Raw genomic sequence first — 21,004 nt, 5'->3', positions numbered from 1 at the left:
AGGAGAACTTGGGTCATCCTTTGGTATCGTTTAACTGCATTTTCCAGATCATCACGTTATATTGCTAATTCCTGATTAACAACCGTTTGTACTCCTGCACAGCAAGTTGAGGGGTAGCCTTGGTGTTCCCTCTCCGAATATAACCCCAACCCAGTCTTTTGACCTTCAGTCTGTGATGCGCTTTCATTTGTCACTGGGGCCAACGTGGTGTGTAAATGGGCGGCAGATCTGGTGGCACTTCCATTGGGTGAACTTTGGGGAGAGTCCAGGATGTGCATGCATTGGGTGGAGAGGCTGCGGCAGTACAGTGAAGTTAGCGCGGCCAACTGCAGGAAGCCATGCTTCACTGCACCCTTCATGGAAGCGGGCATCCTCGCCCAGTCCTTGTTACCCATGGGCCAGTTCCTGAGGAAAAGGCCGGCAGGTAGGTTCTCAGTGCACCGAGATGTTCCCGGGGAGCCCCCTCCAGCGACTCTGACACAAACCCCCTCTCTCCCGGCCCTCGCCATCCTCCTCCCCTCCCTCCCTCCGAGGCCTCCTCACGACGTGCACACGCAGCCCGCGCGACCGACGCTGCAGAAGGCGGCCCCAACGTCCCCGCCCCCGCGTGCGCGCCCCCGCGCCCTCCCGTCGGTCTTTCGGGCCTCGGCGCGCCGCCGGCTGCACTCGCGCCCACCCCGCAGCACACCTCGGCGGCGGCGTGCGGCGCGGGGGAGGGGAAGGCGCCGGGAGGTAGGCCTGGGCTGCCGGCCGGCCGCGGCGGCGCGCACGCAGGCCTCGCCTCCCGGGCCTTCTCCTCACGCCGGCCGCCGGGCGGGCGCGCACGCCGAGTGACGCTCGGAGGAGGAAGCGCAGCCCCCTTCCCCTCCCTCGCTGCCCCTGGCCCAGCGGGAGCCCCCCCAGTGCGCCTGTGCGGAGGCCTACTTGATTATGTGTGCCCTCTCCGGGCTCCAGCGTTAGCGGCCGGGTGGAGGTGGGGAGGGAAGACGACGAGGAGGAGGAGGAGGCGGAGGAGGCGGTGGAGGGGAGGTGGGGGGAGTCAGCAAGGACATGGCTCCTGACTCCTGTGCGGAACGTGAGTGACTGAGCGGCAAAGCCCGAGTGAGCGAGCGGCCGAGCGGCGGGCGGGGGCCGGGGCGCCGGGAAGGGAGCGGGGGCGCGGGCGGTTGTGCGGGGGGAAGCACTAATCGGCTTGCATGTGTTTTTTAATGGTCCCCCCAACTCCCTCTTAGATGGTCTCTAGCGACCGGCCCGTGTCACTGGAGGACGAGGTCTCCCATAGTATGAAGGAGATGATTGGAGGCTGTTGCGTTTGCTCAGACGAGAGAGGCTGGGCCGAAAACCCGCTGGTTTATTGCGACGGGCACGGCTGCAGCGTCGCGGTGCATCAAGGTAAACACCCAACCGCCCGCCGGGCCGGACCCGGCCTGCGCCCAACCGTCACCGCTTCCCCCACCTTGGCAGCAACTGCCAGTTCCCCTTCCGCCCCTCCCCCGCCCCGCCCCGCCCCTCCCCCGCCCCGCCCCCGCCGGTCCGCGGCCCGGGATTGACTCGGAGGGTCGGCGGCGGGGCGGAGGGGGTGTGGGCTGTGCATGTGGGAGAAAGTGCGTGTGGCCTGGCCTGTCATGTGACGCTGCGCTCACTCTCTCAAGTGTCATTTGGCCGCCGCCTGCGCCCGGAGCTGCGGGGCTGGAGACTTTGTGGGGCGGTGGTTGGAGGCAGGGGGGCGCGGGGGCGCTGGGCGGACGCCCCTCGGTCGTGTCCCCGTGGCTGTGGGTTTGGGGACGTGGAGAGCCCTCCCCTTCGCCCGGCCGCTCCTGTCTGCCGCAGTGTGTCTGGAGACTTCCTGTGGCATGGAGTCAGGCTCGGGAGCGCCACGCGCTGCGCGGGGGCGGGGGCGGGTGGCCGCCTGGCCGCCTGCGATGGCGGAGGGGAGGCGCCCGCTGCGGCCCCCCGGGCCTGCTGGCGGCGACCCTGCGGCTGCGGACCGGGAGCGCCCGGCGGGGAAGACGGCGGAGAACGCCGCCGCGGTCGCGCCGCTGCAGGCCGGGCTGGCTGGGCTGAGCCGCTCTGGGCTGGCGGAGGAGGCTGTTCTGGGGCTGCAGCAGGCCACTTCCTCAGCTTAAGGGACGGAGAGAAGAGCAGGTGGTGGTGCAGCCAGTGACTGGGCGAGCATCTTAGTTTATTTCTGGGTGTTTCCATTCGGTGAGTTTTTCGGATATACCGGAAAGCCGAGGAGGACGACAGCGAGATAGTTTTCTGGCCGTTAAAGTTTCTGACTCCATTTCATGGGGTAAGGAATTGAGGCTGAAACAACCTAGAGAGGTTTTGGGTGGCTTTAGACTCTCCCTGTAATTCACAACCCGCCCACCGTCCCATTTCTGAATCTGGCCTTGAGTGATGGAGATGTAGTTTAGAAGTGTGTTGGAAAGGACACTGCCAAATGAGAGAGGAAAGTCTGAGCCTAAGGGTCTCAAGTCATTTTTGTAGAATGGAATCTCCCAACTGGGAAGGGAGACTTAGGCGGTAGCGATGTAACTTAACCTGAGAAGGCTGTCATTCCCAGTTTCTTTCAAAGAAGAGCAGAGTTGCCCACCTTCCGTTTTTAAGGAGTGAAAAGAGTGTATTGAAACTGATTTTGAGGTCTTCGACTCGTATATAGTATTTCTGTTACGGTGTTCAGTGGCATTTTGGAGGTGTTTTTATGAATTGGATGATACCTTATCAACTTTTGATAAGTAATCTCATTTCCCAATATAGAAAATCTTCGTTTAAGTCTTAAACTTTCCTCTCTAGAAGTACTTCTGATTTTAAATATAAGTTTTTGGACACTGATGCTGTGTTTCTTGGTGGATACAACATTTTTACTTTGACATATTTACAAATTTTGAAAGGGGTTAGAAGTTTAGCTTTTGGAGTTTTAAAAATTTGTGCTGCTTTTATAGTCTTTAAGTCCTTTCCAATATTTAAGATGTTTTCAAGTTTAAGCAAGCTCATGCAAGAATGTCAATTGGATATTAGTATGTTTAGGTTTTTTAGAAAATTTCAATTTTGAGTTAAATATTAATATAAAAACAGTTTTTTAAACAACTAGACTGTGATGTTGATGTGTGATATATACTAATCACTTGTTGGAACATTCACATACTTTTGAAAATTAATACGCTCTTTACTTTTTTTGTAATGGTTTTATTGAAATGTAACCACATACTATACAATTCACCCATTTAAAGTGTACGATGTACTGGTTTTTATTATGTTCATAGACTTTTGCATCCATTACCACAATCAATTTTAGTACATTTTCATCACCCTAACAAGAAACCCTGGACCCATTAGCAGTTACTCCCCATTTCTTCCCAACTCCCTCAGCTCTAGGCAACCGATGGTCTACTTTCTGTCGCTATAGATTTGCCTATTTATAAATGGAAGCATTTCACTTTTAATGTTACATTTCATTTTCTTTTCTGCAATATCTGATGCTCATTTTGAAAGATGATTTGGAAATATTTTCATTAGACTTATCTAAAATACTTGCTGTTTAAACTACAGGATATAGGAATGAATTAATGAATTTCCGAGTTATTCTATTAGAGAGAGTAAAACATCTCTCTAATTATATGTTAAGTTTTAGTTAGCATTCTTCCTATCATAAAAGAATAAGTTAAAATTTGTAATATGTATACTTGTTTAAATGAAATAACAAAAGATTGGCATTTTACCATTTTTATTAAAATGTCTCACAATTTTAACTGCGTGATATATGTGATAAATATAAATGTAAAATGTTTTAATTCTGTACAAAGCAGGTGGTTTACATGGATAGTTTGAGAGGTGATTAGTTTAATAGGGCTTTGACAGGGTATTTGATTTTCCAGAATTCTTTAAATCTTAAGATATTTTAAAACATTTTATTTCCCAACAGCTTGCTATGGCATTGTTCAGGTACCCACTGGACCATGGTTTTGCAGGAAATGTGAATCTCAGGAGAGAGCAGCCAGAGTGGTAAGGAATGTTTATCACAAACATTAAAATACTTCAGTGAGTGGCTTGGGGTGATGTACACTCATGTTTCAGTTTGAAGGGTTTTCAGTCTTTTGTTCAAATATTGAGTTTGGGCTGAAGATTAACTTGCAGTTTTAAACCGATTTTATAAAATCTGAACAGTAAATTGAACTGCATAAGTATATGTTGATGGATATTTTGAACAGATAAAATATAAAGTTGTATTTGGGTTTTATTAGCCCTACCTACTGGTTTGGAGGTTAAATTGGCTAATCATAGTTAGACTATAATGGCAGCACATAAGGAAGTTATACTGATAATTCTGCTAGGTTTTGTTTAATGAATAAAGAAACTCACAGGAGAATTTAATGACTCATATTTGTTTTACTACATCTGTACATGTATAGTTTAACTTTGAGCGCTCAGCATTTTCAGACATTCAATCCCTTTGGCACAGCAACATAAACCTCCTGTAAGAATGAGGGAGGTGTGTTTATTCTTCATGGCCAAAAGCATTTTTCCAGTTGAACTTCTGGAAATATCAGGGAGTAATAGATCTTATCTTCATTAATCATATAAAAGTATTACCATTTGTAATGAGACAGTTCCTTCCTTTTGTTGTTGGCTAGAGAATTTGAAAGAAGGTAGAAAACAAACATTTGAACTTCTCTAACTACATGAATAGCAAAATCCAAAGCTTTTATTTTTGCCTGGGCAATTTTTGATCAGTAGAAATAATGGCTGAGTAGCTTATCCAGGATTTTGAAACTCAGAGCAGTATTCTGTTGATATGTTTTGTGTGTGAGAATGCACCATAGCAGAATTACAGCTATTGTTCGAGTGTTAGAATAATGAGGATTAGCTAATGGAGGATGAAATCAATCATAAAAATTTTAGGACTTGGTGAAGTATGTGTAGGTCTGCTCTTTGCTTTTTTCCCCTCTGTGTAGCATGGTTTGGGTTGATGGGTCACCAAGCAAAGGAAGTTACTCTTTAATTTATTAGTAAACACTGACAGTAAGGTAAGGCTGTTCCAGGCGGTGTCACGTTAGCTTCAAGGCCAGACAAAGACTAGAAAATAGAAAGGTGTGTATCAAGAGAAGGGGGATAAAGAGGTCACGAATGGAGAGTGGTAGAATGCCAGCATTATTTGCCTCAAATGCCACTTGTTGCCTGTTCTTTATTCCTTTATCCTCTCTGAAGGTAGGGTCACAATGTCAAGGTGAGTAAGGTAGTTATCTTAAAAGGTATATTGGAGGACACATGTTGTTTCAGCTTTATTTGGTGGGATGTGGGGGCCATTAAAGGTTTTAAAAGAAGAGGCTCAACGTCCTCTAAATTCCTGTAATGTGCAGTTATAAAAGGTAGGGTCCTTTGTAAGAAACACACTCACTCCAATCTTAAATAAGCAATGAAAGGGTATTTTATTGTAAGGATATAGAAGCCAAGAACCGTATCGTGGAAATATGTCCATGACTTAAAAAGGGAATTGAATTAGTCATAATCTTATTTCTGCTTTTCTCTGTGTCTGCATCATTCTTTTCCTTTCTACACATTTTCTCTGCTACTTAATCAAACAATCGTTAGCTAACTTTTTTTACTGTTTACTATCTGTTAGATAGTGTGCTGAATGTTCCATACCAGTTATTTCTTTTAACCATCCTATCAAATCTATGAGATAGATAACTCTTATTCTCATTTTATGGATATAGACATGATAATTTTAAGAGAAATATATATCTAGTTGGAGTTTGGGCTGTGATTAAGCTCTCAACCACAGTGTGATATATTGCTCCTGTGGTAAAAGATGGCCATACTTCAGCTCCTAATATTTTCAGTCTCCTGTCTCAAGAGACTAAATCTCAGTTGAGATCTCATATTCTTTTGGGGGAAGAAAACTTTGGCTTGGCTTGGATGAGGTGCCTAGCTCTGGACCAATTAGCCATGGCTAGACAATAGGGTTGAGTTGCTCAGATACAGGGAGATCTCTGTGGGTTTGGGATAGCTCACTTCTCAGAGAAGGGGGAATTACAAGCTGGTGTTACGTTGACAGACATTGAAGAGTAAAAATCCAGAAAAGTAAAGCAGTATTTTCAGACAAGTTGTTTGGTAGCATATAGAATGAATTTGAAAGGGGAGGTTTGAAACTGAAGGACTTAGGATGCTGTTACTATAAAAATATGAGTGTAGAAAGGAAGGTTGGGAGCATTTTGAAGGATGAAATGACAAATGGATAAAGGAAAGGGAATAATCAAAGATGATTCTAAGATGTCAAGGTTGATCACTCTGGAGTGTTGATACCCCTAATAGTAATAGAGTAGTAGTAATAGAGGAGGAGAGCAGATTTGAAGAGTCGGGAAAGTTCTGTTTTGGACATGTTGGTTTTGATGCTGCTAGGATTTTTCATTGGAAATTTAGGATTAAAATAATGGAGTCAAGTTTGAGTTGGAGCTGCATAGAAGGAAGGCTGGGAATCAAATGACATTTTTTGTTAGAGAAAAGAAAAGTGAAGATGGCACTGTGGTGAATATCCACATTTGGGAGAGTAAGAGAACAAGTCACCGAGGAAGGGTAATGAGTAGTCAGACAAGGAGAACCTGCAGAGTGCAGCAGCAGCACACACAGTTGGTTTTTCTGGAAAGAATAGTTGATAGGGACATTGCTACCAAGGATGCTGAAGGGCTAAGAGAGGTTCTTGAGACAGTGGCTGTAGTTCCCTGGTGTGGGCAGAACCCTAGTTATAGGGCGTTGAAGAGAGTGGAGGTTGTAAGATTAGATTGAGTGTTGAAAAAGTAAGGAAAAAGGAAAATAAAATAAGGAAAAAGGAAAATAAAAATAGTTGATTCACCTCAAGTGAATATGTAGTTTTGCTAGAAAATTTTTGTTAAGACTTTACACTATTTGCTAACTATTATCATAGTGGTTAGAGGTTCAGTTACTGATGACTATTTTTGTATTTACTGTGTATTTGTTCTTAATTACCACAGCCTGAAGAGATTTATTAGAAATTTCATTTGTATAATTTTAATGAGATAGAGGATATTTTAGATTTTAAATATTCTACTTTGAACACATGATTGTGCAAAAAATAAAATGGCCCAAAGCCCATTAAGAATTTGCATTATTTAGGTATTGCTATTCTAGCTCTAAATGAAAGACCCTTCCTTTCCTTCTGGGGGTGAGCTGTAACTTTTTGCTGTTGCTCTGCCTTTTTTTCTCACAGTTCTTCCTGGCTTCTTACATCGTTAGGGAGAAACTGTTGGATGGAATGAAAACCAAGGTTTTAGGGGTTCATCTAGGGTTGCATCGTTTTATTTTTTAATTTTTGCATAATGAAGATATGTAATGCAAATAAATTGCTATCAATCTGTAAAACCATAAGAATTATATACCTAACTATATTAATTATGTATTTATATTTAATTCTAATTAAAGTTATGTTAATATACATTTAATTATCACAAATAGTTCTGAACAATATAGAACATAAAATGAATATCTGTGTGTTCCCTACCCAGAATGAACAATTGTCACTTCTTCATATTTACTTCAGATCTTCTTCTTTTTTTGCCCCCCCCGAGGAAGATTAGCCCTCAGCTGACATCTGCTGCCAATCCTCCTCTTTTTGCTGAGGAAGACTGGCCCTGGGCTAACATCCATGCCCATCTTCCTCTAGTTTATATGTGGGACACCTGCCACAGCATGGCTTGCCAAGTGGTGCCATGCCTGCACCCAGGATCCCAACCTGTGAACCCCAGGCTGCTGAAGCGGAACGTGCACACTTAACTGCTGCACCACTGGGCTGGCCCCTGCTTCAGATCTTCTGCTTAAAAAGAATAATAAATTAAAAAATTAAGTTGAAGTGCTTTCTTTTTTTTTTCAAGATTGGCACCTAAGCTAACATCTGTTGCCAATCCCTTTTTTTTTTCCTTCTTCTTGTTCTCCCCAAAGCCCCCCAGTACATAGTTGTATATTGTAGTTGTAGGTCCTTCTGGTTGTGCTATGTGGGACGCTGCCTCAGCATGGCTTGCTGAGCAGTGCCATGTCCACACCCAGGATCCAAACCAGCGAAACCCTGGGCCACCTAAGTAGAGCATTCGAACTTAACCACTCAGCCATGGGGTGGGCCCTGAGTTGAGGTACTTTTTGTACTCTCCCCAGTCTGAGTCAGCCATTTATCCTTTTAGTGTGGGGCCCATCTGTATATTTTTTTCTTTCCAGATTTGTTGTGATGTAATTGATATATAACATATTAGTTTAGGGTATACAACATAATGATCTGGTATATGTATATATTGCAAAATGATTACCACAATGAGGTTAGTTAACATCCAGCACCTCACATAGTTGCAAATTTTTTTTTCTTTTGACAAGAACTTTTAAGATTTAGTCTCTTGGCAACTTTCAAATACACAGTACAGCATTGTTAACTATAGTTACCATGCTGTACATTAGATCCTCAGAACTTGCTCATCTTGTAACTTATGACCACCTTCACCCATTTCCCCCACCCACCACCCACTGCCTCTGGCAACCACCAATCTGTTCTCTGTTTGGATTCCACATATAAATGGTCTCAAGTAATATTTGTCTTTCTCTGTCTGACTTGTTACACTTAGCATAATGCCCTCAGGGGCCATCTGTGTTGTCACAAATGTCAAGATTTCCTTTTTTATGGCCGAATAACATTCCATTGTGTGTGTGTGTATGTGTGTATATATATATAATTTTGGTCTCTTGGATGCTAGTTTGAATTCTAGGTTAATAGTTGTTTTCCTGTAACTAAAGATTTTATTCCAGTTTGTCTTTTGGTATCTGTTTGTGCTAATAGGAAATTTATTTATTTATTTATTTTTAAAATTTTTTTTATTATTCTTTTTTTTAAAGATTTTTTAAAATTTTCTTCCTTTTTCTCCCCAAAGCCCCCCAGGACATAGTTGTATATTCTTCGTTGTGGGTCCTTCTAGTTGTGGCATGTGGGATGCTGCCTCAGCGTGGTTTGATGAGCAGTGCCATGTCCGCGCCCAGGATTCAAACCAACGAAACACTGGGCCGCCTGCTGCGGAGCGTGCGAACTTAACCACTTGGCCACGGGGCCAGCCCCAGCTAATAGGAAATTTATTGACAGTCTATTTATCCTGCTTGAGAGTTGATCTGCTTTTTTATTCTGAGGACTCAGCATTTTTCTTGTATTTTGGAAAACTTTCTGCTCCATCTCTTCAAGTATCGTCACCTTCCCATTATACTTTTCTTCTCCTATAAGTGTGTGTGTGTACTTTGATGTGTGCTTCTGATTCTCTTTCTTTTCTTCATGCTTTTAGTTTCTCTTTCGTATTTTCTGTCTTGTTTATGCATTATGGATAATCTTTTTAGCTCTGTCTTCAAATTCATGCTTATTGTTAATCCCAATCAGTGAATTTTTTTCCTGAGTAAATTATATCTAGAATTTCTATTGTTTTTATTTTTCAGTTGGCTTCATTTTTCATAGTATCTTGCTATTATTGCCTTAAGGATTATATTCTGTCCTTTATTTATTTGAACATTTAAACTATATTTTAAAACTCCTCGAGAGATTTTGGAATTCTTTCATCTCTTTTGTTAACTCTGGTGGTAGATATCTTCATGTACTTTGTAATTTTTGACTGTGAGCTAATCTTCAGGAGTTGTCTTCCTTGGGCTCTTGTTCCTCTAAGCTGGGTTTGTGAAGATGCTGCTGTGGGGAGTTTTTGCATTTGCTTTGCATCTTTTAAGAATTGCATTTGACTGCTAGTAACAAAGACTAGATTATAGTGGTTTCTGCAAATTAGGAATTTACAAATACTTTTATTTAAAGGGAGTTCGGAATTTTAAAGCTTTTTTGACAGCTCTGTGAAGTCATTAGGGATCAGACATTTTCTGTCTTCCTGCTGTACCAACCTTAGTGCATGGTTTTCGTTTTCGGGGTTGTCCAGCAGTCACAGCATGGCAGCTGGAACTGCAGTCATTGTGACTGCAGAAACAAGGGGGAGGGTAAGGTTAAAGACGGTTCTCCTCCCAGCTGAGTTATCCTCTTAAACAAGTTTTCCTGGAAGCCCCACTCAACAATTTTTGCTTAATTTTACTGGCTTTTAATTTTAGGGATTGCAAAATATAAGCCCATTGATGAACTGAATAAAGTCAGAGTTCTGTTAGTATGGAAGAAGGGGAAAATGATTTGGGGTTGTTAAGCAGCAGACTCTGTCACAGTTTGCTTAATGGCCTTCATTGCTCCAGACCAGTTTTTAAGTTTTGTTTCTTGACGTGGCTCCTGGCACCCTTTAGATAGTGGATTTTGGGCCCCGCACTGTCTCAGCATAGGCTTGAGTTTCCTGTTTTTCTGGAGTGACTCTTCTATTCATGTCCAGAATAGCCGTCTCACTTCGGTGCAGCTTCTCTAGTCTTAGTGGTCCAGGCCATGTTTTTCTGGGAGAGATTCTGCTTTGGTGGTGGGATAGGCCCTTACCAGCGCTGGTCCTTACGCAGGGAACCAAGTTAGAGCTTTTCTGTACCTCTAAGGTCTGTGCTAGTGTCAGAGTCAACCCAACCTCTAAGGCTTCTGTTAGGTTTGATATCTTCATTGACTGCCTCAGTTTCCACTAATGTTTGGTCTGTTAGCTTTTAAGTTCTTTTTTATTTCTGCCACTTGGAGATTTACCTTTATCTACATAATTAAAAATTGTTTTAAAATTTACTTGTCTCTGACTTCTGAGTGCAAGAAGCCAGGATAGGGTGTCTCCACTTCCCTTTGTAAAAAATATTGTATATAACTTTTTTCTTTTTTTTATAAGGAAGTTTTATTTTATTTATTTATTTATTTATTTTTTGGTGAGGAAGATTGGCCCTGAGCTAACATCTGTTGCCAATCTTCCTCTTTTTGCTTGAGGAAGATTGTCCTTGAGCTAACATCTGTGCCAGTCTTCCTTCATTTTGTGTGTAGGATGCTGCCGCAGCATGGCTTGATGAGCGGTGTGTATGTCTGAGCCTGGGATCCAAACTGGCCAACCCTGGGCCATTGAAGTGAAGTGTGCAAACTTAATCACGACACCACTGGGCTGGCCCCTAAAACCTTTTTCTTTTTACTTCTGTATAAGCTTTTTAGCCTGTATGCTTTAAATAGAATGCCTTCAAAGTTAAACATTTTCTTTTTTCTCTTACTGCTGATTCATATCTAATATTTGCTTTTAAATTCGTCATAGCGTCCTAAGTTCCTGTAGCTTTGAAAGAGGTGATTTTAAAAAGTTAACAAATTTAGAGCTTTCCACCATAGATGAAATAGCAAATAGCTAATTTCTCGTCTCTCTTCTTGAATTCCTTTCTCTTACTCTAAGAAAAAGCCCAGCATAACGGCTGACATGAAGTAGGTGCTTGCTACTTGCTCGTATCCTTTTCTATCCTGGCTACATAACTAGTAAGAGAAATGAAAACGTAGGAGTACATTGATCTGTTGCTCAGCATATGGTACCTATGTATTCCATTTTTTGTTTAGATTTAATTTTTATGTTTATGAAGGTGGTAAATGCACATAGTTGAAGTCAGGTAGTACCAAAAGCTTCTCTCATATGCAAAAGAATACCTTGCTGCTGGGCTCTTGAACCCTCATGTCAGTCCTCAGAGGTAACTGCTTCTGGCTGTTCCTTCTCCTATTTACTGCTGTATTTCTAAAAGGAATGTATAAGCAGCCATTCTTGATGTATCAGTTTTAGATGTTGCCTTTCAGTATACCACAAATTTTGGTTAAATCAGTAGTGTTAAACAGCAGTATTTATGTTGTTATGACTATTTAAATATTTTGTTTGTTTCTGAGCCAAAAAGTGTACTGTGATTGTTTTCTTGTGTTAATTATTTTTAGTAATTGTCTTTTATTTTCTTTTTCCTTGTGTTCTTTATTTAAGGCTAAATCTTTATATGCCCTCTAGTTGCTTCTTCATATAATCTTCTATTTGGTTTTGAATCAAGTAGTCTATAAATTCAATTTTCCATAAGTTGAATTTTCCTTTTCTTCTCTTTACCTTTTCCTCTCCTGCTCTCTTCTTTCCTCCTCCCTTCCCTTTCTCTTTCCTTCCCACTCCTCTCCTCTCCTTTCGTGTCTCCTCTCCTTCTGCCTTTCCTCTCCTCTCTCTTGCTCTTTTCCTCCTTCTTCCACTTCCCTCTTCCCCCTTTCCTTTTTAAACGAAAGGATACCTTCCTCTGGGTACCAGCTCCCTGCTCCCATCTGGGCTGATTTCTCTTTAAGCCTGGAGCTTCACTGTCATCTTGGGAGTTTCTTTGCTTCTTGCTTATTTTGGATTCCCTGTTTTTCAACCTCTCTCTCCCCTATTTCTTCATCTTTAATGGTTTATTTCCTTATTTTGGTGGGCACATCTTTTAGCAGCTTTGTAGGAAAAGGTGCATGAGAAATAAATTTTTTAAGGTTTTGCATGTTTGATAAAATTGGTAGCTTTATTGTCTCACTTGATTGATAGTTTGGCTGAATATAGAATTCTTGGTTGGAAATCATTTTCCTTCAGAATTTTGAAGATATTTCTCCTTTGCCTATTAGCTTTCAGTTTTTCTGTTAAGAAGTCCATCGAAGTTCTATTTCTCATCCTTTGTATTTGATTGTTCTTTCTGAGTTTAGTATTTCTTCTTTATCTGGGTTATTTCTGATATTTTTCATGGTAGTGTGCTTTCCGTCCTTCATTGTACTGAGTACACAGTGACCCTTTCGATTTGGTAAATCATGTTAGGGAATATGAGTTCAGTTAAGGGAAATTTTTTTTGAATTATGTCTTTGATAATTTCCTCACTTCTGTTGTCATTGTTACTTTTTCTGTATGTTTCTTTATTTGCATATTGGACCTTTTGAGCTAATCTTCTGATTTTGTATATTTTGTATATTTTTAACTAATCTATTTTTTATATTTTGCTCTACTTTCTGAGGCAATTACTTATATATTTTCCTACCCTTCACTTAAATTTCTAACTTCTATTATACTTTTAATTTCCAAGGGCTCCTCTGTGCTCTCCGAATGTTCCTTATTTTCCGTCTTGTGTTTTTGTTTCTTGGATGCAATATCTCAACTTTATGAAGATAGGAATCAGAGGGTGATTGTTTTTCAGTTTTCCGAAGTTTTCTTCTGCTCTTGGGACTCTTCCTCAGAGTTCCTTTTACCTGTTGGTTTTGGCCTGTCTTATTAGAGACTTTGCTTAAAAGTCTAGTGACTCTCGGTCATCTGTTTGAATTTGGACAAGCGCTTGATGAGTTGATTGGAAGCTCTGTGTGTATGGGCAGGATTATTGGCTTATTGGCTTCTCTGTAAGTGATACAGCTGGGTTCTTTTATTAGAAGCCCACCAACTGGCTAGTTTATTCAGAGAAAAATCCTCCAGTCATCTCTTTGGTTATTGACAAGCCTGGTTACCAGTATTCATGAGCCACATGGTTGCTGGAGTTTCACTATTTAGAATTAGATTTTCAATTATTCTTTTTCAGTATGGTACCCCTTTCCTCAGCTGTGGCTGGTATCCCCACGTCCACATTTCCTCTTGTTTATCCTTTCTGCAGTTTTTCAGAGCGGAGGAGAGACAGTTACTTGGTAGTGTGTAGTGGAGAAGGAGATTTGGGCGGGGGGTGGAGGCGGGCAGCGCTGATCCTTTTTCGGATTATGTTCAGTTTCTCTTGTTTGTAGCCTCACCTGAACCCATCCCTCCCACCGCTGGGCACATGCAGTTCCCTGCCCCTCATGCCTGGTTCCTAAAGTCCCTCCAGTTTCTGGTGCTTTGTGGCCTAAGCTACCTTGTTTTTGGGCTTGTCTCACTGCAGCAATCTTTTCTGATCTCCCAAGTCATTGACTACTTGTCTCCTTCCTAACTTCCAAAATTTTATAGCTGTCGTCTTCCCTTATGTTCTTTTTGGTTTTGTGGCTTTATGCCCTTTCATCTCATTTAATGGAGTTTTAGGAAGGAGAGGGGTAGTTGTTGTTTTTTTTTTAATATTCTTTTTTTCTTTTTGATTTTATTTTTTCCTTTTTCTCCCCAAAGCCCCCCGATACATAGTTGTATATTCTTAGTTGTGGGTCCTTCTAGCTGTGGCCTGTGGGACGCTGCCCCAGCGTGGCCCGACGAGCAGTGCCACGTCCGCGCCCAGGACCTGAACCAATGAAACACTGGGCCGCCTGCAGTGGAGCGCGCGAACTCAACCACTTGGCCATGGGGCCAGCCCGGAGAGGGGTAGTTTTTAAGTGGAATTAACTACCTGTGGTCTTTTCCCATTTCTTCCAGGGTCTTGTTTTGCCTGTTAGCCTCTCCTTTTTACTTTATTTTTTCCCACTCAGCTTGCACACATTTTTGAATCTTCCTATGGATTCTACTTTCCCTTTACATTTTTCACCTTTTTCTTTCCTGTTTCACTAGCAAACTTCCTGGAAGAATAAAACCATAGTTGATATCTCTGCTTCTTCACCTTCTTACTGTAGTTATATTTAATGATTGAGATATAACTTAGTTGTCATTTTAAGCAATAGCATATGAAATCTGCATTTGCTCTAACACTCTCAGCATGGACACTGTCCATTGTCTTTCAGTGACCCTTTTATAAAGATCTGCGTACAGGAAATTCTTTTAATAATTTAGCATCAGGAACATTGTCTCCCTTGAGGATCTGGTATATTTCCTCCTTTTTGATAGCTCTATGATACACATTCTGTTTTTCTTTTTTTTCTGACTACCAGGCAGCCCAGAACCAAATCTGGTCTTTAGTTACATCAGTTATATTAATCTGACTAATAGTCTATTTGTTCCCTTCTCCTCCTCCTGTGGGGCTTAGGACTTCAACCTCTTATCTCTGTTTCTCTGCGTGTTGATTTCATTCTCTCATACTACAGACTCTCTACTTCATGAGGCTGCAACCATGACTGCTGACAGCTCTTGGCTCTCATCTTCCCAGCCCCTTCTACCAGAAGAAGGGGCTCTCTTGAAGAATCGTGGCAAAGACTCTGATTGGCCTGTCTTGGATCATGTACCCACCATCCCTGTGGCTGGAGTGGGGAGGGTACTGTGAATGGCAACCCTCACTAGAACTACATAGTTGGAGTCAGGGGTAAGAGCAGTTTCCCTGAATCAGGGGCGTGTCCCTCATACTGGCTTTCAATGTTCATTTTTCTGTTTTTTATTGTTATAATACATGTCTTTTATTTGTAGGCTGTCTCACTAATTTTCTGAATAATTTTAGGTATAAATAAGTATATAAGATAATCACAAACTCCTTTTCATTCACCCTTCAAACAGTTATATTTGGCTCTTAAGTCCACCACTCGGTTGATTTTGCTATTAACTTCAAATGGCCAAATCCAAAATTTTTTCAGTTTTCATTCTACTTGATTTACTTTCAGCATTTAAAACTGATCACTCCGTCTTTTTTTTTTTTTTTTTAAAGATTGGCCCTGAGCTAACATATGTTGCCAATATTCTTTTTTAAATTTTCTTCTCCCCAAAGCCCCCCAGTACATAGTTGTATATTCTAGTTGTAGGTCCTTCTACCTCTGCTGTGTGGGACACCATCACAGCATGGCTTGATGAGTGGTGCTAGGTCTGTGCCCAGGATCTGAACTGGAAACCCTGGGCCACTGAAGCAGAGCGTGCAAACTTAACCACTTGGTCATGAGACTGGCCCCTCATTCCATCTTTTTTGCAGCTCTCTTTTCTCATGGCTTCTGGGAAGCTGCTGTCTTAAACTCTTAGCTCTTTAAACATTACCTTTTGAATTCCTGTTTGGCATTACTTTCTTCTGTAAAATTTAAGTTATGTGATTGCTTTTCTGGCCTGTTTACTTGATTAACTCACCATAGGTAAACTTATATGTATGCTTCTGAATGCCTCTAGGCATCAGTATCACCTGAACACTCTTTTCTAGCCTTCATATCCATATTTGCAGTTGCCTTCTGGATATCTCTTTTTAGGTATCCTAGGCATCTTGAATTTAATTTCTTTACTTTTATAGTCATATAATCTAAGCCCTAACTTTTTTGTCAAGATTATTGCAGTAGGTTAAATTATTTATTTAATTTTTGATATGGTGATATATTGGCATGGTTAAAAAAATATGAAAAAATATACAGTGAAAATTCTTCCTTCTAAACCTGTCTCTCTCTTATTTGCCCAGTGTTGCTTCCTATCTCCCATTGTTATTAGTGTTTTTCTTGGTGAAGAAGATTCGCCTTGAGCTAACATCCATTGCCAATCTTGCTCTTTTTTTTTGCTTGAGGAAGATAGCCCTGAGCTAACATCTGTGCCAGTTTTCCTCTGCTTTGTATGTGGGATGCCTCCACAGCATGGCTGATGAGTGGAGCAGGTCTATGCCAGGATCCAAACCCCTGAACTGGACCACTGAAGTGGACCACGTGGAACTTTTAACCCCTTGGCCATGGGGCTGGCCCCCTGTTGTTATTAGTTTCTTATTCATTTTCCTAGTTTCTTTATGTATGTACATGCTTATACATATATAGACTCTTGTTTATCTTTCCTACATAAAGGTAGAATATTACACATATTTATAATGAACTTCATTCTTGGTGAAATGGAGAATTATGCCTTCTTCTTCTTCTTTTTTTTGGTGAGGAAGATTGTTACTGAGGTAACATCTGTGCCAATCTTCATGGCTTGATGAGTGGTGTGTAGGTCCACACCTGGGATCCAAACCTTTGAATCCCAGGCCTCTGAAGTGGAGCATGCGAACTTAATTCTCAAGTGCCACCAGTGCTTTTTACTTCTCTCTTTTTCAGTACAGTCCCCTCTGTTTCAAGATTATCTCCTACAAAGTGAATATGATTGTTGTGTCCCAGTTTCCTATAGTATTTCTTTTCTTTTTTTTTTTTTTTTAGATTTTATTTTTTCCTTTTTCTCCCCAAAGCCCCCCAGTACATAGTTGTATATTCTTCGTTGTGGGTTCTTCTAGTTGTGGCATGTGGGACGCCGTCTCAGCGTGGTTTGATGAGCAGTGCCATGTCTGTGCCCAGGAATCGAACCAACGAAACACTGGGCCGCCTGCAGCGGAGTGCGCGGACTTAACCACTCGGCCACGGGGCCAGCCCTCCTATGGTATTTCTTAGCTGTTTATTCAAGGAAAATTTTTTTTCTGGTCCATAGTATTTCCATTAAAAGTATTATATTTCACACACATTTAAGTTCTGCACAGAGTATGGCTGGGTAAGCACACCTGCCCACAATAAAAAATTCTAGTTCTGTAGTTAGACAGCAGGGTCAGAAATTTATGATGGCATTCCTCTAGAGCCAAGTAGAAATTACAGCTGCCAAACACCATGTAAGCTCTTCTTTTTCCATCTACCTGGTCGCTACCCCTCCTATTCTCTTACGTTCCCCACTCCATTCACTGCATAGCTGTGAGCAGACAAATAATCCCCGAAGATTACTCTCTGCATGCTGTTCTCAAATGCCACCAGTGCTTTTCTGTTCTCGTCACAAAGGTAAAGAAGTATTTGTTGTCCTCTTTATTTTTTCTTAAAGATTGGCTAACCTGAGCTGACAGCCGTTGCCAGTCTTTTTTCTTTTTTCCTGCTTTTTCTCCCCAAATAGTACATGTTGTATGTATATATTTTTTAGTTGTGAGTCCTTCTAGTTGTGGCATGTGGGACGCCGCTTCAGCGTGGCCTGATGAGTGGTGCCAGGTCCGCGCCCAGGATCCGAACTGGAGGAACCCTGGGCTCCCAAAGAGGAGCGCACAAACTTAACCCCTCGGCCACGGGGCGAGCCCTGTTTTCTTCTATCTTAAAAAAATTTTAGGATCTGGCCCCGTGGCCGAGGGGTTAAGTTCCCACACTCTGCTTCCGTGGCCCAGGGTTTTGCCGGTCCGGATCCTGGGCGCGGACATGGCACCGCTCATCAGGCCACGCTGAGGCGGCGTCCCACATGCCACAACTAGAAGGACTCACAACTGAAAAATACACAACTATGTACTGGGGGGCTTTGGGAGAAAGAGGAAAAAATAAAATCTTAAAAAAAAAAAATTTTAGTATAGTGCTAAAGAAAAGACAACCATAATCCCTAATCTCACCCAGACATATCCAGGTAGTATAGTAGTAGTGTTAAGATCATGGGCTTTGGAACCAGAGGGACTAGGTATATGACTGGGTAAGCTTATCTGCTAAGCCTTAGTTTCCTTATCTGCAAAATAGTGTGGAGCTCTGTTTACGTGCCATGTACCGTCAGGTACTTTACATAGAGGAATGTATTATTTCACCCTCTCAACAGGATAATGCAATATAGGTACTGTTTTATCTATTTTTGTTTTTAATGCTGAGGCAACTTGAGCTATAGAGAGGTTTAGTAATTTGTTTAGGGTCACATAAAAGTAGGTAAGCCAGATTTTGAACCCTGACACTCCAGAGATGATGCCGTTTTTTTTTTTCCCTTTGGTGAGGAAGATTGTCACTGAGCTAACATCCATGTCAGTCTTCATGGCTTGATGAGTCTTGTGTAGGTCCGTGCCTGGGATCCAAACCTTTGAACCCTGGACTTCTGAAGTGGAGCATGTGAACTTAAGCACTCTGCCCTTGGGCTGGCCTCCGGAGGTGATACTCTTAAGCGTCGTGCTGTACTTCAGATTATAGTTCAAGCAAGTTACCAGAAGTGTTAATACATACGTATATGTGAATATCTTCACGTTGATGTTTCTTAGAATAGGAGAAAAATGAAATAGCATCAATGTGGTGAGATTAGGAAGTATATCATCATTATAAGGACACTATTCCTTCATGGTTGAATCTTGTCTGAGGTTTATTAGTTTCTGCCATTGTATATGTGTGTTTTATTTAACCCTCTAATTTCTACTGTATTCTCTGTCTTTAAATTAGAATAGAGAAATTCAAATGAGCTGTATCTCTGTTCATGAAAATTTCATTTTACTTAGACTTTCCAGAAGTTTTTTTAATTTTTGATGACAGCTGATTAATATTTGTGGATGTTTGACTGCTTCTGCTAACTGATTTTTTTGGAAAGTGCTAACTTTTCTTTCCCAAACACACACTATCCTTTGGTCTTCTTTGATGTGTGGATAACATATGTCAAAGTACTACATTTCTTTTGTCATTTGAACGAATAGCCACATATAAGTTATAAAAGGATTAATATTTTCCTCTTATTCAAAACAAAGACTCCTAATTTCTTTGGACCAACCCTGTGTGTTTTAATTTACTCATTTGTATGTTTGTGTGTAGGGTTTTCTTAACTTATTTTTAATTGTAAGATACAGGAATTAGAAAAAAGAGGGTGTACCCAGTATATAGACAATTAAAACAAAATAATAAAGTAAATTTCCACATACCCACCAAGCTTAGTAAGTAGAGCATTGCTCATATCTTTGACCCCTTTGTGCCTCTCTCTGATCCCATTATCCGCTTCCCTGATGGAAACACCTTCCTGAATTTTGTATTTATTGTCCCTACTTCTCTTCAGTTTTATTTTTAAACAATATATTTAGTTGTGTGGTTTTTACTTTGCAATTTCCTGATTACTAATGATGGTGACCCTCTTTTCATCTATTTGTAGGCTATTTGGATTTTCTCACTTGAGATTTGCAGATAACTTCTCTATGTTAGTGATTCAGTTTTTCTTTTAATGAAAAGTTCTTAATTTCAATGTAGTCAAAAATTTGTTTTTCTTTTCTTTTGTGGTTAGTGCTTTTTGTGACCTGTTAAGGAAATCTTTTTTTTTTTTTTTTTTGAGGAAGAATAGCCCTGAGCTAACTACTGCCAGTCCTCCTCTTTTTGCTGGGGAAGCCTGGCTCTGAGCTAACATCCGTGCCCATCTTCCTCTACTTTATATGTGGGACGCCTACTACAGCGTGGCTTTTGCTAAGCGGTGCCGTGTCTGCACCTGGGATACAAACTGGTGAACTCCGGGCCACCGAGAAGCGGAACGTGCGCACTTAACCACTGTGCCACTGAGCTGGCCCCAGGAAATCTTTTCATAACTTGAGGTCATGAAATTATTCTCTTGTATAATCTTCTAAAAGAGTGTTTTTTCCTGCTTTTTACATTTAGGTCTATAACCAAGCCATCTGGATTTGATTTTCTGTATAGAGTAAAATAGAGAGGAAAATATTTATTTTATCTATATTATGTATTTTATACATATTATACATATAATACATATTACATATTATAGTAAATGACAACAGCCAGTTATATTATATAACACCGTTCTTTCCGCTCCTGCTCTACAGTGGCACCATGTCATAAATCAGTTCATATATGGATGAATTTGTTTCTAGACTTTTTGTCTTGTTCTTTTGATTTGTTTTATCTTTGTGCTAATACCACAATTTTAAAATTACTCTAGCTTTGTAAATCTGGACATGAGATAGCAGATAAAATTAGTCCTTCCTTCTTGTCTTTCTCTTTTTTTGGTATCTTGCCTGTTGCTCTTTGCATTTCATAACCATTTAGAATTATATTTTTCCATGAAAAATCCTTTTAGTGTTTTGATTGACTTTGCATTGATTCTATAAATCAATTTGAGACATCTTTACAATTTCGAATCTTACAATCTATGAACATGGTAATCTCCAATTGTTTTCTTTTTTAATTCTGATAAAATGTACGCCACAGAAAATTTACCATTTTAGACATATGTGAGTATGCAGTTCAGTGGCATTATGTTCACAGTGTTGTAACCATCACCAGTGTCTATTTTCAGAGGTTTTTCATCATCCCACACAGAAACTATACCCATTAAACAATAACTCCTCATTCTACCCTCTCCCTGGCCCCTGGTAACTTCTCTTCTGCTTTCTATCAGTTTGTCTACTGTAGATACCTCATTTAAGTGGGATCATACGTTATTTGTCTTTTCTGTTTTTAAAGACTTTATTTTTTTTCCTTTTTCTCAAAGCCCCCTGGTACATAGTTCTGTATTTTTAGTTGTGGGTCCTCCTAGCTGTGGCATGTGGGATGCCACCTCAGCATGGCTTGATGAGCGGTGCCATGTCA

The 21,004-nt window shown here is 41.1% G+C and overlaps 1 protein-coding gene across 28 annotated transcripts in view; it reads left to right on the top strand.

Moving 5' to 3' along the window:
- The first annotated feature begins 613 nt into the window (after nucleotides 1–613).
- The window catches only part of MLLT10 (MLLT10 histone lysine methyltransferase DOT1L cofactor), a 256,175-nt gene continuing 235,784 nt past the window's right edge, over nucleotides 614–21,004 (top strand). For 14 of the 28 annotated variants that reach the window (XR_011433954.1, XR_011433951.1, XR_011433952.1 and 11 more), the window contains exons 1-3: nucleotides 651–1,101; nucleotides 1,233–1,392; nucleotides 3,926–4,005. Coding sequence is in view for 23 of the 28 variants with exons in the window: in XM_070255111.1 (XP_070111212.1) it covers nucleotides 1,233–1,392; nucleotides 3,926–4,005 (240 nt within the window). In the remaining 5 variants the exon portion in view is untranslated. Of the gene's footprint in view, nucleotides 1,102–1,232; nucleotides 1,393–3,925; nucleotides 4,006–14,884; nucleotides 15,100–21,004 lie in introns of those variants that run through there. The other 14 variants (XM_070255106.1, XM_070255105.1, XM_070255104.1 and 11 more) reach the window with 5 other exon arrangements.

Source organism: Equus caballus, chromosome 29, assembly GCF_041296265.1.
Source record: "Equus caballus isolate H_3958 breed thoroughbred chromosome 29, TB-T2T, whole genome shotgun sequence".
Lineage (NCBI taxonomy): Eukaryota > Metazoa > Chordata > Mammalia > Perissodactyla > Equidae > Equus > Equus caballus.
This window is presented reverse-complemented; position numbering and strand designations above follow the sequence as displayed.